Here is a 15741-nt window from a genome sequence, read left to right as displayed (position 1 = left end):
TTTACCGTACCAAACTGAACCAAACTGGACGGCTAAAGTCAGGGGGCGGGGTCTGAGTTATATTAAAACATGTTGTTGTTACACAGTATTTACTGTCTACACTGTACCAGTTGAATGTGAAATCAGCCGTACAGTTTGTATACACTTCACTTTCTGGATACTGACATGATACAAGGATCTGTTGAAAAGCACCGTACCAGTCTGTTAGCAGTAAGATTAGAAATGAAAACAAACGTCATGTTTCAGTAAAGGAATATTTCTGTAGGATGGTGTCTGATATTGGTACGGTCCAACCGTTTGTCCATGTGGATTCTTTTCAGTACATCCTCTTGCTTTGGTTTCACAGACTTTAGCATTTAGCGACAACATACATTTGCTAGCAGTTCCTACAAGCACCACACTTGTTCTTGCAGGAGGTAGTCAGAGCACTTGTCAGAGCACTTGCATGCCGGTAGCGCAGAATAGGTTAATCAGAAGCATTTTTTTCCCCCTGGGGGTTCATGAAATATGCTGTGAAATCTGTGCATTAAATGCACTGTTTGCACTTTGTTGAGCGACGTGAGCAGAATTCAGACTTGGCAGATTTCTATCAGGTGTGAGACCATTCTGCGTCAGCATGCTCTTCGGTGTGTCGTACGCAAACTTTGCCCTTTTTAAGAAGTTTATAAACACATCACGACACACTAAAAAAAGTTGCTGTATAAGCATGTTTTTGTTCCCCCCCCCCTCTGCTGCAGCTTAGCTTATTTTCTACAACGTGGAAAATGTTGTACAAGTATGCAGGCTGTGAGGTGATTGTCGACCTGGCCCACGCTTTCCTGTTTTGGCCCTGTTTACCGACCACAGTGTGTTCCACCCATCTCTTCATCTTCACCTCTTCGTACAACAACCAGTTAGAGCGAGACATCCCCTCACACCTCTCCCTCTCTCATGCTTCTTCTTCTACAGGAGCGTGAGCACATTAAAGTCAGCCGTTCAAGCCTTCACTCTGCTTCTCATCTTCATTTCGGATGATCTGAGTTGCAGCAGGGGCTACAGCCCAACTCACTGATATTACCTTTATCTTCTTTTTTTTTTTTTTTTTTTCTTGGAAAATGTGTAATGTTGGACTTTCATTGCCAGCCTGGTTTGTGTGTTTTTTTTGTAAAAGGATCAAACTGAAGCTCTTTTATCAGCGTAAAGAACAAACACACAGCCAGTGGGTGCACACAGATTCAGACAACCGGCCACAGCAGGTACAGGAATGAGAAACATGCTGAATGCAAAAAAAAAAAAAAAAAACAGTTTCTCAGAAGAGAATATTTCAGCTGAAGGCACTCATCCAGTTACTGCTCAGATGTTTAATGGAAGCAGAACCTGTGCACGGGGTTTGTGGGAGTAAAATGATTTTTGATGAAATCAGACCGTATCCATATTTGTTACTCTGAAATCAAAGCACGACATTTGGATTATTCATTTCAAATATATTAGGCCATTATTATAGTTTCAGCATCAGACAAAATGTAATATCACAATATAAAAGTCTATTCATATTTTCAACACCAAAATCTGTTTTTTTTTGTTCTTGGTTGTTTTACACAAGCTTTCTTTATTGTCTTAGACTGCTGTGTAATAAATAATGTGCTCTATCTACAGTATGTGTAACTAAAGCACAAGTTCACTTACCCATTCACACGCTATATCATCTGAGATTGCTTGCTTCTTATATTGTATACCAATCAAATCAAGCACTCTCTTATCAGGGTGTTAGTGAGTGACCTTATAGACTCCATACATCCTCTCTCTCTCTCGCTCTCTCTCTCTCTCTCTCTCTCTCTCTCTGTAATATAGAGACGTACTACTCTAAAACAGTGGACACAGTTCAGTTGGTGGAGGAGATATTCCTGGAAAATGACCGTTGTATTGCTGCTAAAAGATTACTCTGATGATAAAAGCCTTTTCCTTGTACTCCCACACACATATTCAAACACACACACACACACATATTCAAACACACACACACTACCAGCTGTTTTTCTCTCTGTTTAAATGTCAACCGCGGTCTAAATCTGTTTGTCAGCAAAGAGCAGGAGTGGAATATAAAAGGCTACTTAGAACAAAGGCTGGAGTAATTTCAGGTGAAAATGCTAATGCACGGAATGGGTTGAAATGTGATGAGATGAGTCGTGATTGGCTGAGTGTTTGAGTGTCATCGCCTGAACAGCCACAGCCTCTAAGAATAGGAAAAGAGGGTCACCCAGAGGGTGCAGGAGATGAAGTAAATCATGCAGTCATCATGACTATGTCACAGGCTCAACCCTTCCCTCGCATTTTACTAAAAGAAACTAAAAGTCACAATGACTTCAACTGCACAACACCCCATCAGACCTGTATGAGTGCATTGGTCCTGTAGCCAGAGCTGCTTCCACATGAGAGGCCTTGAAATGATTAAAGCTGCATAATTCCATTCTTATTTTGACGTGTTGATTTTGTACGTGTGACTGGGAAAGCTTTTTTTTTAAGGAAGAAGCCACTTCAACTTAACGCTCAGATTGAAAACTTTAACGATGAGCCAGTTTATAAAAGTGATTTTGAAAATGAAGGTATACACAACACTACCAGGCACATGTGCATGTGTTCTGTGACCGTATACACGTGTGTTATAAAAATGAAGCCACTGTGTGCAATAACACAAACGTTCTTCAAGGCTGCAGAAGCACCGGAAGTCCAATCAACACTCATCCACTCATCCAGCCTGTTAGCAGCCTGCTTCAGTGAGTAGCTCATGTACACACACAGTCCTGCATGATTTGGGGGCGTGGCTTATCTTGACAAAGAATTTACAACATGGCGACTGCCGACTGCCCTGATTGGGCTTCAGAAACCCAAGGGTGATGTCACTGAGACTACGTCTATGTTTCTGTTGCATTGTTCTCGTAATGATTAAACATCATTATTTCAAATCAAATCTGCTGAAAGCTTCTTCGAGCTCTCTGCTAATAACAATGCTGAGAAGACTAGAGATCATTATAATGAACACAGATTGATGCATCCTGTAGACATTTATAACTTTAATTTCTGAAAGATCAAAAAAAAAAAAAAAAAAAAGCTCAGGCACATAAAGCTCTGTAAGTGAATGAATGATGTGGTACATACGAGCCTGCATGTCTGTGTTTTTTGTCAAGGGAGCGTTTACACTCGGATACAGAGAGGCTCATTAACTTCCTGCTCATCGATTGTGTTTGCTGTTTAAACACACTCGTGCTGTTGTTAGTGATTCGTGGTTGCAGTATTTATACCTTCCAGAGCCTGTCAAACGTTCAAGGCACGGAGAGAGGGCTCGTGCTGCTGCATTCTGACTCACTGACTGAATGAGGAGACTGCTTGGTTAACCCAACATAACTTCATAACTCAATCTCCTTTAAAGACAAAAATCCACTTGATATTCTAGTTGTATTATTTTAAACCTGTTTTATTGAAAAAAAAATCTTTATTTGACAATGATTGTTAAATTCAAATTATTTTGACACGTGATAGAAACACAAGCTCTTCAGATAGAGAGCAGATGGGGCTCTGTGTGTTTGTGTGTTGTTGTTCAGCTAACCTAGCCTAGCAGCAGGGGGTTTGTGCTCGGTGCCGAACACCTGGCCTCCCTGCCGGTGGGGCAGGAATGTGCAGGGCCGAGGTGGACGAGGGTGGAAATATGCAGCGTGCTCAGAACACGACCCCTGCTAACATTTTAAAGGTGCCAGCGTCAGCAGGAAGGGAAAAATCAGGGGAATGTGCTGCTTAAATCAAAACCTGCATCTCGGTCTTTCCTCTCTGTTTTTCTGTGTGTTGCTGTGCATTTTCGTACAGTGAATGTGGGCCTCTGGTTATATAAATGAGCTGAACACTGTCCCACCCCTCTCATATTCCTAATCTGTGTGTTCAGCATTAGAATTTGAAATGCTTCACTCCTTGAACTCTCCAGGTAAATAAAGGCCTGTATGTAGAAAACAGACGGAACCCGTTTTCACCAAATCATCCATCAGTCTAAAAAAAAACAACAACTTGGAGTTCATCATGCTTTGGTCTCTGAGGAACACTGGGGACGTCGGTGAATTAGAATGAAAGACAGATGGCTGTCACTGACCCTGCTGCCAGCCTTTCTAGAAAACACTTGTTGATCAATCTGTTTCCCACTGTTTGTTACTGAGAGGATTTTGTTGTCTTCATGCAGCACTGTTTTTTTGCGATGGTGCTAATTGTGTCGTTCATCATAGATTTGATGATTGAACGTCTCAGAAATGTGTGCAGAAAAGGGCTCCGAGTGGAAAATCATTTGGTTTAAGTATCGCAATGCAGAAGTTGGAATTTAGGATTTTGCGATATTTTGTCGAGCCCAATCGATTAATCTGTGGGCTTATCGTATCGCAGGTTAGTGCAGATATTACTGGATTTCTTCACCAGCCAAAAAGCGTTTCTCTCTGTAGAGTGTCTCAAATGGATTACAGCAAGCATCATCACTCTCCAGAGTGTGAAGCTGTGAGGCACGAACTTGCACAGTTACTTTCCAGTTTAGTGACCATCTTCAACTCTTTGTATTGTATATATTTCCACGAATCGATACCATAAATGTATTAATGTGCTACGTTCCATTGACCTCCGAACTGGGAAGTTGGAGCTGGGAATGACGTCACACCCGATTTTAAGTGTGTTTCAGTTGCAAATTGAAAAAAAGCAACATGGTGACCTCCAGGAGTAGCTCTGTTTAGTTCACTAAGACCAGACAATCACAACACACTACGTAGACTACGACGACGTGTCCGCAGATAGAACGTTCACGATGCTGTCGGCGTGATTGATTTAATCACACAAAAAGAGGAGCAAGTGGAGAATAAACATACGTTTGATGCACATAGCAGCCATATTTGAATTTAACTCGGACAACAAAATTTTTTCACTTCCCAGTTTAACTGGAATGCAGCAATATATCAGCAGATATATTGGCATAAGAATTTTTTTTCTCTCTCCATATCCCCCCCCTAAAAAAACAAAACTATCAGTCGGGCCTTAATGTGTTGTATTATGGAAGGTTATGCTGTGCAATACAAACAGATTGAACTAAGCTCTAAGACTCTACACACACACTTTAATAAAACAGTGTGTGTACAGTTCTTAGATGTTGTAAACACAGCCACAGTCGGACCCCCAGCTCGTGATTTGAGGCGTTGAATCACCTTAAACGTGTGGGTTTCCTCTCCCCATGTTAGTGAGCCGCCACAGGAACATTTGTGCTTGATGTAAATTCAGAACGATGAGGTAAATCAATATGTGCCTATACAGGCTCTGAAGGTGTGTGTGTGTGTGTGGTAACTGCGGTTTACTTACAGCACTCACAGTCATAGTTATTGTCACAACCAGACTGAAGACGCTGTAAACAAATCCATGGTTGTCTTTTTCTTCTTTATTGTTATTCTTCAACGTACAGGCTCAAGTAAGGAGCGGTGAGTACAGAAGTTAGATGAAATGCCTCATTTCTAAACAGCTGTCAGCTTTTTTCCTCTTGACTAAAATGCTTTCTATTGGAATGTGTTTGTCCTGTAAATTGAAAACTTAAAAACTGCAATTTCCCTCAAGTTAATTTCAAATGTTATAAGCTCTGTCATGAAAGCGCATTTTTAGTTCCCCGAGGCTGCTTTTTCTGACTCCAGCGTTTCTGTGGAAGTCTCAGTGATGAGAGGAATGTGCCCACTGCCAGAGGCTGTTTTCAAAAGAAGGAGTTATAGAGTCTTGACGGGGAGGAGGAGGGAGGAGGAGGAGTGGCCCAGGTGAGAGGACTTGTAAGATTCACATCGAGGAGACGACTTGTTAATGTAGACTGGAAATCACTTCCTGTGGAAGAAAGCCTCTCAGTGTTATCAGAGTCTTTGATTCGAGAGGATTCTCTGTGTCAGGTGTTGTGTTTTATGAATGGCTCTGGGTGTGTGTGTGTGTGTGTGTGTGTGTGTGTTGGAAGTAAATGGATGCTCTCTGGCACTGATGACTATAATTTGCATAATGGACTCACAGACCATACTGAGAGTAAACGACAGGAGGAGAAAGGAGCGAAACAAACATGCTGCATGGGAAGTGTAGTCCAGCCTCTCTCAACTTGTGTTCCATTAAAGTTCGATCTCATGACGCGTGTTTTCATCCATGATGAGAATACAGGTAGGTAGATATGTAAAGAATGTGTATGTAAAGTGTTTTTTAGGTGTCAAGGTTCACACCGTTTTTTTTTTCGCAGTAATTTCGTGAGTATCAGCCTCTTTACTGCAGTTGGCAGTAACAAGCAGCTGTTACCATGGCAACTGCGAAGCCAAAACCACACTAATAAGCCGGTGTAGGTACCAGATTGGCTCGGGGTCCAGTGATGTCACGCAAATTTACGCTTCCCACGATCACAGAGTGCTTCTGATTGGTTGAGCTCGCTGTTACCATGGTAACTTTGACGCAAACAGCTATGTCTTGTTAGCAGACTCGCTAGTTAGTTAGCTAACACGAAATGCACTAATAAAGTTGTCACACCGCTGTGAATGCAGTTTAAATTTTTCAGGACACAAACTTCAAGATGGTACAACACTTGTATACACACTAACAACAAAAGTTACTCTAAGAAAAAAACCCCGATATAATTCGCAAAGGATTGTGGGATGGGTAGTTCCTTGACTTCGGACGAAAATCATGTAAACAGTCTTGTACCTTTTCCTTTTATTCAGTTTTTTATGCCGTTTAGGTGCAGAATTAATTATATTATAGTTGTAGTATAGTATAGCTCAAAGAAAACCCGGAAACTATATAAACTCAAATTATTTTGTGTGACGTCACAAGCAGGCGCAGGACCCCGAGCCGATGTGGTACCTAGACCGGTTTGTAGCCTCGCTCGCCCAAACGAATCGTAAAGAGATTACGAGATTGCGTTTTCATGACAAAATGAGAGGAATCTTTTTCAGTCTAATTTTGTAAAATAAATCAGGAGAGAATCGTATCGTGAACCCAGTTCTATGAATCGTATCAGGAGTTGAGTGAGTCATTACATCCCTACTGGTAGGGTTGGGTCAAACCGTTCAAACAGATCTTGGAATCCTGTTATCTGTACGCCAGTGTTTCCCACTCGCCTGGTCAAACCCATGTGAAGCTAATGACCTAATCGACACTCCAGTTAATACTGCAACAGGGCCAGAGCTCGCTGTAATGGCATTACCTGTCAGCTGTTTCCTTTAAAGGTACAGCTTTGAATATGTGATATAAAGAAATAAAGCGTGCTTCACATTTATTTTAAAGGAACAGTCATGTCACATCCACATGGCCTTTTTCTCTCCGTGTTCGGTTTGTTGGAAAACATCCGACTCTTTGTGTGAACCTCCGACAAAAAAAAAAAAAAAACAACAGGAGGAAAGTTGTTCTTGTACGTCTTTAGGTGATTATTTTTAATGCTATGATCATTCTTAATTGGATCTTTTTCCAAATGTTTCACATCAACATGGTCCAACATTTTGACTGAGAGAACCTGATCCTGAAGAGCTGCGTTGAAAACACACCAGATTCTTGTCTTAAGATGGTTTTTCCTGACCAATGTTTGGCAGTTTGCATTTTTATGTTGATGCACTCTTTTGTAGCTTCTGTAAATGATAGACGTTTATACAGGTTTGTAAATGAAGGTACAAAGTTACAGTAGAATCTCATGTCTTAAACAGAGGCGGGGGCGTCTGAAGGGATTAAAACAGGACGCACTGACTGACACTATATGATCAGTTTGATTTCAAATATTATCAGGAAGTGGAGTCTAAAGGAGGTTACACTACCTGCTGTACACATAGAGCATCATGGGAGGCGGGCTCGGCCTCGTCTTCCGCTCACTTGAAGAGGATTATTTGGTGAATTTGTTGAACTCCGGTTAACTTGAGCCGTAAGGCGTGCAACTGAAATAATCGTCCTCCCCATTATAAGAAGTACGATTGATAATTTAACCAATTGGATCTATGTTGTTTGCACTGTATGTAAGGTGTATAGAGGCTGAACACAAGCTTCACAGTGGTGGAAGTGTGACATGTGTGTCATTGTTTCCATGTTACTGCTGGTGGAAGAGACATTTGAGTCACCCTTTCAAGCATAAAGTGGCATCATTTATATTCTTGACTTCTCTCCTCCTCCTCCTCGGAGACTTTGACAATCAGATTACAAGCTGCACTGTATGGCTTTACCATCAGCCAGGGCCACATATGGCCATCCCTAAAGGAGGCCAGAGGTCATTCACTGCCCACATTCCTTAAGCTGCAACTTCACTGGCACACACACACACACACACACACACACACACACACACACACACACACACACACACACACACACACACACACACACACACACAAACATATTTGAAATGCTTTGTTTGAGTCTGTCAATTACAGACACACTCTCACGCACGCACGCACACATGAAACAGCACTGTCTGCTGTTGTTGTTGGCCTAGATAATTTAAGTAGAATTAAAGGGATCATAGGAGTGGCTGGCTGGTTGGAGGGTGGGGAAACATTTTGTGTGTGTGTGTGTGGGGGGGGGGGGGGGGGGGTATGGAGAAGAAGAGGAAAGACCTGGATGACGACGTCACTTTCAATTTGTACTCGCTCACTTGATACCAAGACTGTCTCTTTTTTTTTTTTAGAGCCATAAAGTAACAAAGTGGAACACATAAAGGTCAGGTCAGGGTCAGGTCTGTTTCAGGCCTCCACCAGAGCATGATACATCGAGGTAAATGTCAAACTCACACAGAGAAGAAGATTCTAGGAGAGCTTTAAAGTCGTTGTTTTATTAAAACTCTCTCTGTCTCACACACACACACACACACACACACACACACACACACACACACACACACACACACACACACACACACACACACACACATTTACGAGCACACATCTGTAATTGACCACCTGTTTCTCTGTGGCCTAGTTAACGCTGATACACAATTCCTCTGGGAACGCTAACTGCTAGCTTCTTATTTTCAACAAAGGGACAGGAAAAAAAACCCAAACATACGTTGAATGTGTTTGGAGTTCCTTTTTAGAAATTTGGGATTTATAAATAGAAACGTATGGAGCAAATGAAGTTCAGCAGGCGGCCCTTATTTGAACTGGGAGAGGGTGCTGAATCTCGCTTCACTTTGTTCTTTACTTCTTTAAAGTAACTCAAACATGTGAGGAGATTCACAGTTCAGTACGTAGTCGTCTGATGACTTCAGAGTGTGTGCTTGTTGTGTGTGTGTGTGTGTGTGTGTGTGTTTTCACATTCAGAGTTGCTATGAAAATGTTAATGTGTGTTTTTTTTTTTTCCTGTTTGTATCTGTGTGCATGTTGAAGTGGGTGTGTTCATGTATGTGTATATCTGTGTGTAAACAGACAGGATGGCTCCTGGCCCGTCTGTGTTTGCAATAAGCTGAGAGGGGGCCAGAGGAGCCCACCACTGAGGGGAAGCTTTAGGGTCAACACACACACACACACACACACACACACACACACACACACACACACACACACACACACACACACACACACACACACTCCTGCCTGTTTGTAAGCTCTGCTGACTGCAGGAAGCAATAATGGTAGCGTGCTTCCGGAGTTCCGGAGGCTTCTCTCAGGGGAGTGCGGCTGCCCTGTCCAGCTCAGCAGAGAAAAACAGAAAAGAACACAAGCGGAGCAGAAAATCATAGAACACGGAGAATAGGAGCGAGTAGAATAGAAAAGGGCACAATGGAAAAGGATTGTGAATGGTACAGTAGAGCAGAACCAATAATAATGATAGGATTAAAACCAACAAAAAGAATGTAAAAATGAACAAGAAGCCAAATATTAGAATTAAGACGAGCAGGAGCTAAAGGCTTAACAACAGGGACCATTCTGAACATCACTCCTTAAAAGCACACTTCTTGTGTCTAAGTGTTCAGGTGTTTTTCGTGACGTGAGGGGAAATGGGATTCAGCGGTTAGGATGATGGAGCGCCTCGCTCGGCCGTCTTGAAGCTGTCCTCAGCTGCGTGGCAGACAAACGTTAGGACAGGGAGAGGAGAGCGGTGAAGGCGAGTCAGCCCTGTGGAGAGAGTCTGTGTGTCAGACCTCATCATCTATGTGTCTCGTAGCCCCGCAGTGTGAGCCGCTGATAGAAGAGTGGCCCTCCCTCCCTCCTTCCCTCCCTCCCTTCCTCCCTCCGACCTTCTTTCCTTCCTTCTGCATGGCTTCATCTCTGCGTTTGTCTCCGGCCCGTTCACTCTGTTTCCCGAGCTTACTGTGTGTGTGTGTGTGTGTGTGTGTGTGTGTGTGTGTGTGTGTGTGTGTGTGTGTGTGTGTGTGTGTGTGTGTGTGTGTGTGTGTGTGTGTGTGTGTGTGTGTGTGTGTGTGTGTGTGTGTGTGTGTGTGTGTGTGTGTGTGTGTGTGTGTGTGTGTGTGTGTGTGTGTGTGTGTGTGTGTGTGTGTGTGTGTGTGTGTGTGTGTGTGTGTGTGTGTGTGTGTGTGTGTGGCGGCTCTGTTGGCAGTCAGAATAAATCGATCTCTGCGGGATGGCGAGCGTCACGCTTTGTTTGATACTACCTGCTAGCGTTCAGCCACCTCCACTTCCTGCTCTGCAGCTCACGTAGCTCCTCTCAGCGTGTTCAAATGCCCACATCCTACCGACCGCAGCCCCCCGCTGTGCTCCACCCAATTTTCCCCAACTCAGAGGACATTGTCACTCGAAATGTGAGGCGGTGTCGTCTGCTGAACTGGATCAGACGTTCAAATGAATCTCCCCTTGTGATCAGTGTAGTAACAAAAGGAGCGTGGTGTCACAACAATGCTTCGTTTAAACAAAAGAAAGGATCGACAGGCCAGAGAAAACAAGTCAAACACTCCTCTTCTTCTCTATCTGTGTTTATGCCTCCATTCAGTTTATCTCTCAGACACATGGTCATGTGAATGTGAGTGGGCACAAGTCTCCAAATGCACTTCTGATTGGCTGGTACCGTCCTGCTCCGTATGTAAATGAGCACCACATTTTTTTCATCTTCATCAGACTTTAAGAAGAGATAGAAGGATGAGAAGGAGGAGCCTGTGAAAAGACAAAGAGCTGGTGAGCAGCGTATCACAGAGATGAAAGTTTATGAATAAGTTCAAAGCAGAGAGCAGGGATTTTATTTTGGATTTTTCTACGTGTCGTTCAGGAACACAGCCTTTGTTGAGACACATTTTCAAAGATAAGGGGAGTAAGCTGTTTAAAAAAAAAAACTATTCTAGGATATCTACAGTAATGTGTGCTGATGCATTCAAGCAATGTTTTTTTTTTTTCCCCAAGTTTGAGCCGAGCCTGTTTTTAAACGGACAGCAGTGAGGCTTGTTCGCCGTTTGCCGGCTGTGTATGTTGGTCAGAGTGAAGTAGCCGGCACAGGAAACAAGCTTATGATGGTCTTAAAGTATGATCCAGTTTTGATCTGCGTTTTTTCCATCCATCCATCCATCCATCCTTTTCTTTCCGTGTATCGTCGTATCAAAATCTGTAACCAGCTTTGAAGTCACAGAGGTCCAGAAGTTGGAAAATCAGAAAGTCTGCACCATCCAACAGCATTAAAAGAGCGTGGTCACATTATCTGTGCACGGAGCACAAACTTATCAGTCAGTCAACTATTCTGTAAGTGAATAAGTACTTCCAGTCATAAAATCTATTATTAAGTTCATGGACTACAATAGAAGTTCTGCATGTTGTAAATATGGTTGAAGCTGCTTTATTAAGAAAAAAAACAACAACTTTATTTTCCAGTTGCCTGCAAATACTTTCTGTTGTTTCTTCGTCGTCTTTGACTTTGGCAGCGAACGTGGAGTTTCAAAAGTGCAGCTGCAGACTAAAAAACGATGCTGGCACATATTTGAAGTCTTTGTCTCTCTATTGGACACGCACACCATTTCACAACACTGAAACAGTTTCTTCTGCTTTAGAGGGAGTGACCTGAATAACATGCAAGCACTGCGACAATAGATGACCAGACCCAAGCTGTTATCACCAAACTTGCTTGTATTTGGTTATCAGTCCTCATTAGCTGCATTAGCTATCAGTAGTTTCTAATATATTAATTAGTTTCTATATTTTCTACACTGAAGATGTCCACCTTCACATTTTGTTATCAAATAACACACATCACTCTCTGCTCATATTCGTGCCGTGCTGATGTGTAAATCTCGATGGTCGGGATGTGAGGAGCGTTTTTTTTACGCTGCCGTTTGCGAGGCATCAAGCGCAGATATGTTTGTGTATGTGTGAACATACTCGGTGTGCACACACCATCTGCCAGTGGTCATGGGGGTTTGTGTTGATGTATAGTGACAAGCAGCTCAGAGACGCAGCGAGCCCTCCATATATACTCTGCTATGCACGCACACACACACACACACACACGCGCATACACACACACATGAGCTCACACGAAGCCATCATCACAAATACTGCAGCTTCTGATGACGAGGCCGTGACCCTTGTGGGGGTTATTATGTCCCCTGTCAAGACAGATCACTGAAGAATAAAACAAACCAAAAAAAAAGAAAAGGGGGGCGGAGGGGGACAGGAAGGGCACAAACCCCACTGCAGTAGCATATGTTCCCCAACAAAGTCGGAAACCCACTGGAAACTCTGCTGCGACTGCACAAGCTCTGAGCACATCGGCGTGATCGTGCAGAACACCACAGAAGAAGAGTTTCTCTGGGGTTAAGTTGGCTGTCTGACTTACACTGCGTTCTAAATTTTACAGGTACAGGAGAGCAGGTTGTTCTGGCTAGTTAGCCAGAACAACCTGCTCAACACCAGTAAGTTTACTGGTGTCACACAGTTCACTTTGCAGGAATAGTTTTACCGTCGATGATGCTTTCAAGCTAAGAAGATAGATGACTCGTGTGTAAATCACTCAATGAGTCAATCATTGTTTGTCTAACGCCACTTCTTAACAACTGTGATCTCGAGAGACGCTTTACAAAAGAGCTCGAGGAATGACATGCTGGCTGGATTTTTTTGTCTTTGTGTTCGTCGCAGTCCTGTCGTCCACACTCGAGAGGTCGGTGCACGCCGTGCACGAATGAGGACGGCTGAGTGGCGGGTGGTGGTTAAATAAGAAGCATCTGCAGCCAGTCGCTTAGCTTAGCTTAGCTTAGCACAATCCTGTGTTAAACGCTGGCTCTTTCCAAACAGAATCTCGTTCAGTTGAAATGCTACGAGGCAGGGAATGTTCCGGACTGTTTCTTTCTAATGAAGCCATTAAAGAGGGAAGACATGGTGTTAATAATTCATCACAGATAATTCCATTCGATGTCAATCTCTGCCTTTTTGTTAATACATGATCACCCTTTGTTATCCATTCGTGTGCTGCAGAGTGAAGATATTGTAAAAACTGTGAATGAAAGTGTAAGAAGCAATATTTCTGTTTCGATAGAATCTGGGATCCAAGCCGCGTGCTCCCAGCTCACCGTCTGTAAACAGAGACGGCCTCTGTAGGATGAGTCGTTTGGTTTGTTTGAAATGGAGCAGCCTCAGATGCATGGAGCGCTGATTTATTTTCCCGCTGATGAGCAGACAGGACACTCTGAGCCGTTGTTTGTGCTGCCACGATCTGCCAACCAATCACTTGAGCGGCTTCACCCGGGGATGCTGCAGGCGTCTCATAAAAGCTTCATCGTGACAAAACCAGGCCCTCCGTATTAAATGGTTTTGTTTTGTTTGTTTTTTACCACATTTTACCTGCAATATCCTCTCATATTTTCCACTTACATGGTGCTACACACGCACAAAAAAACATTTTTAAAACAAATATTGAAAGCTCCTCTTATTGCATTTTCTTTTCTCACTGTATCGCAGCACGTGAGTGTTTTACTGCTTTTCGTTTTCCACATCCCCCAGGAGGGAATCTGCAGCTTGCCTACTCATTGACATTCTTTTCTTATGAAACACTCTTCTGCTTCTCTGTGCTTGTTCAGACTTGTCTCCGTGTGTGGCTGCCTTCAGAAAGGCTGTGAAGAGAGAATGTCCCACATCATATCTCACTATACATTGGCTGATCGTGTTCTTTTTAGCCCGACTAAGCCTTTACCTATGTGTGTCTGCTCTGCCCAGTATGTGCACATTAGAAATGTGTTCTTTGTTGTTGTTGTCGTCGTCGTCATGCGCCTGTCTCATTCTCTTCTCCCCGTCTTGGTTCGTTGCAGACCCTGGAAGGAGCGTGATGAGCGCGCGCTTCCGCTTGCCTGCTGGCAGATCCTACAATGTCCGGGCGACGGAGCTGGAGCGAGACAGGCAGCACACACAGGTTGTGTGCAACGTACTGCTTCTGGACAACACAGTCCAGGCGTTCAAAGTCAGCGTAAGTACCGCTCTCTTCCAACCAGCACCTGTCGCCGAATATCTGAGAAACAACAACCAAAGGTTTGGAATGATTTGCATGATAAACACAGTAACTGTCGGCCGCTTTAAACCGACTCAATCAGGCGTAACAACTCCTCTGCCATGTTCCTGTTATGAAAGGGAGTAAAGGCGCTCCTCTTAACTGGACAGATTTCCTGGGAATAATCAACTTTTGTAAGTCTTCTTCAGTATCAAAGTAAACAGTCAGCGTGTCGTGTTGATGTGTGTGTTACAAATGAACTCTCTGTTTAAGTCATCATATGGAGCACCATCATTGGTGTTTTTAAACCTAGATAATGAAAATCAATCCATTTCTCCAATCATTAAAAAAAAAAAAAAAAAAAAAAAAAGCTGTATTCCGATTTTGTCTTCATGACGGACAAATAAGTAAAGCAAACATTCATTCATCCCTGCAGGACCCCGAAAAGAAGAAAAAACTGTTCCAAGAGCACCCACTCATTAAACCCCCACAGCTGACCTGGAGACCCCGTTACACTAACCGGAGGGTCGGTGGGAGATGGTTGTTGTGTGTTTACCCTGTAAAAAAACGATTAATAGAGGTTAAAATTCTTTTTCCACTTCTTCTAATGTGATCGCTCTCTCGCCCTGAGCTTTGACTGATAAGGCAGAGTGAGTCTTTATCTTCACTCACAAGCAGTAAGTCACACCTCGTGTGTGTGTGTGTGTGTGTGTGTGTGTGTGTGTGTGTGTGTGTGTGTGTGTGTGTGTGTGTGTGTGTGTGTGTGTGTGTGTGTGTGTGTGTGTGTGTGTGTGTGTGTGTGTGTGTGTGTGTGTGTGTGTGTGTGTGTGTGTGTGTGTGTGTGTGTGTGTGTGTGTGGGGCTTCAAATCAGGTGACAAATGAACTTGTGACGGATGTGGAGAACGGCGGTGTGTGTCCTCTCTTCTGCCTCCTTCTCTTTGTCTCTCTCTCTTTGTCACCACGTGTTCCATCAGCGCAGTGAGGGAACTTCCCTTTTGTTAGTCACAGAATTCAACTCCTCCGATAACATCCTGTCGATAGGCCACAGCCTGTGTGCTCACACACACGCATATGACATGCACCATAGAACACTTTAAGTCAGAGTCCTGATATACGAATGCTAAATGAACTTGAGCTTGTATATATCTGGTGTGTTTCTGGTTGTCTCTGAGCTCTGACACCCTGCAGCTCACAGCTCCACGTTCACACACTGATAGCAGATAGCAGTGTTATCTAATGCCACTCACACACACGTTCACACGCCACCGACGAAGCAGAGGGAGCAGCTTGGGGTGAAATGTCTTGCACAAAAGACACTGCAGGAGATGGGGGGGGATTCGAACCCT

General features: G+C 43.4%; 1 protein-coding gene across 2 annotated transcripts in view; it reads left to right on the top strand.

Moving 5' to 3' along the window:
• ptpn4a (protein tyrosine phosphatase non-receptor type 4a) overlaps nucleotides 1–15741 on the top strand; it is a 73044-nt gene that overhangs the window by 12601 nt on the left and 44702 nt on the right. For both annotated transcript variants that reach the window (XM_079357301.1, XM_079357300.1), the window contains exon 2: nucleotides 14219–14373. In XM_079357301.1, coding sequence (XP_079213427.1) covers nucleotides 14236–14373 — 138 coding nt within the window. In that variant the 5' untranslated portion in view covers nucleotides 14219–14235. The remainder of the gene's footprint in view (nucleotides 1–14218; nucleotides 14374–15741) is intronic.

The sequence above is a fragment of the Symphodus melops genome (genome assembly GCF_947650265.1).
Source record: "Symphodus melops genome assembly, chromosome: 12".
Classification (NCBI taxonomy): domain Eukaryota; kingdom Metazoa; phylum Chordata; class Actinopteri; order Labriformes; family Labridae; genus Symphodus; species Symphodus melops.
The sequence above is the reverse complement of the archived record's forward strand: the minus strand, read 5'-3'. Positions and strand labels throughout refer to the sequence as shown.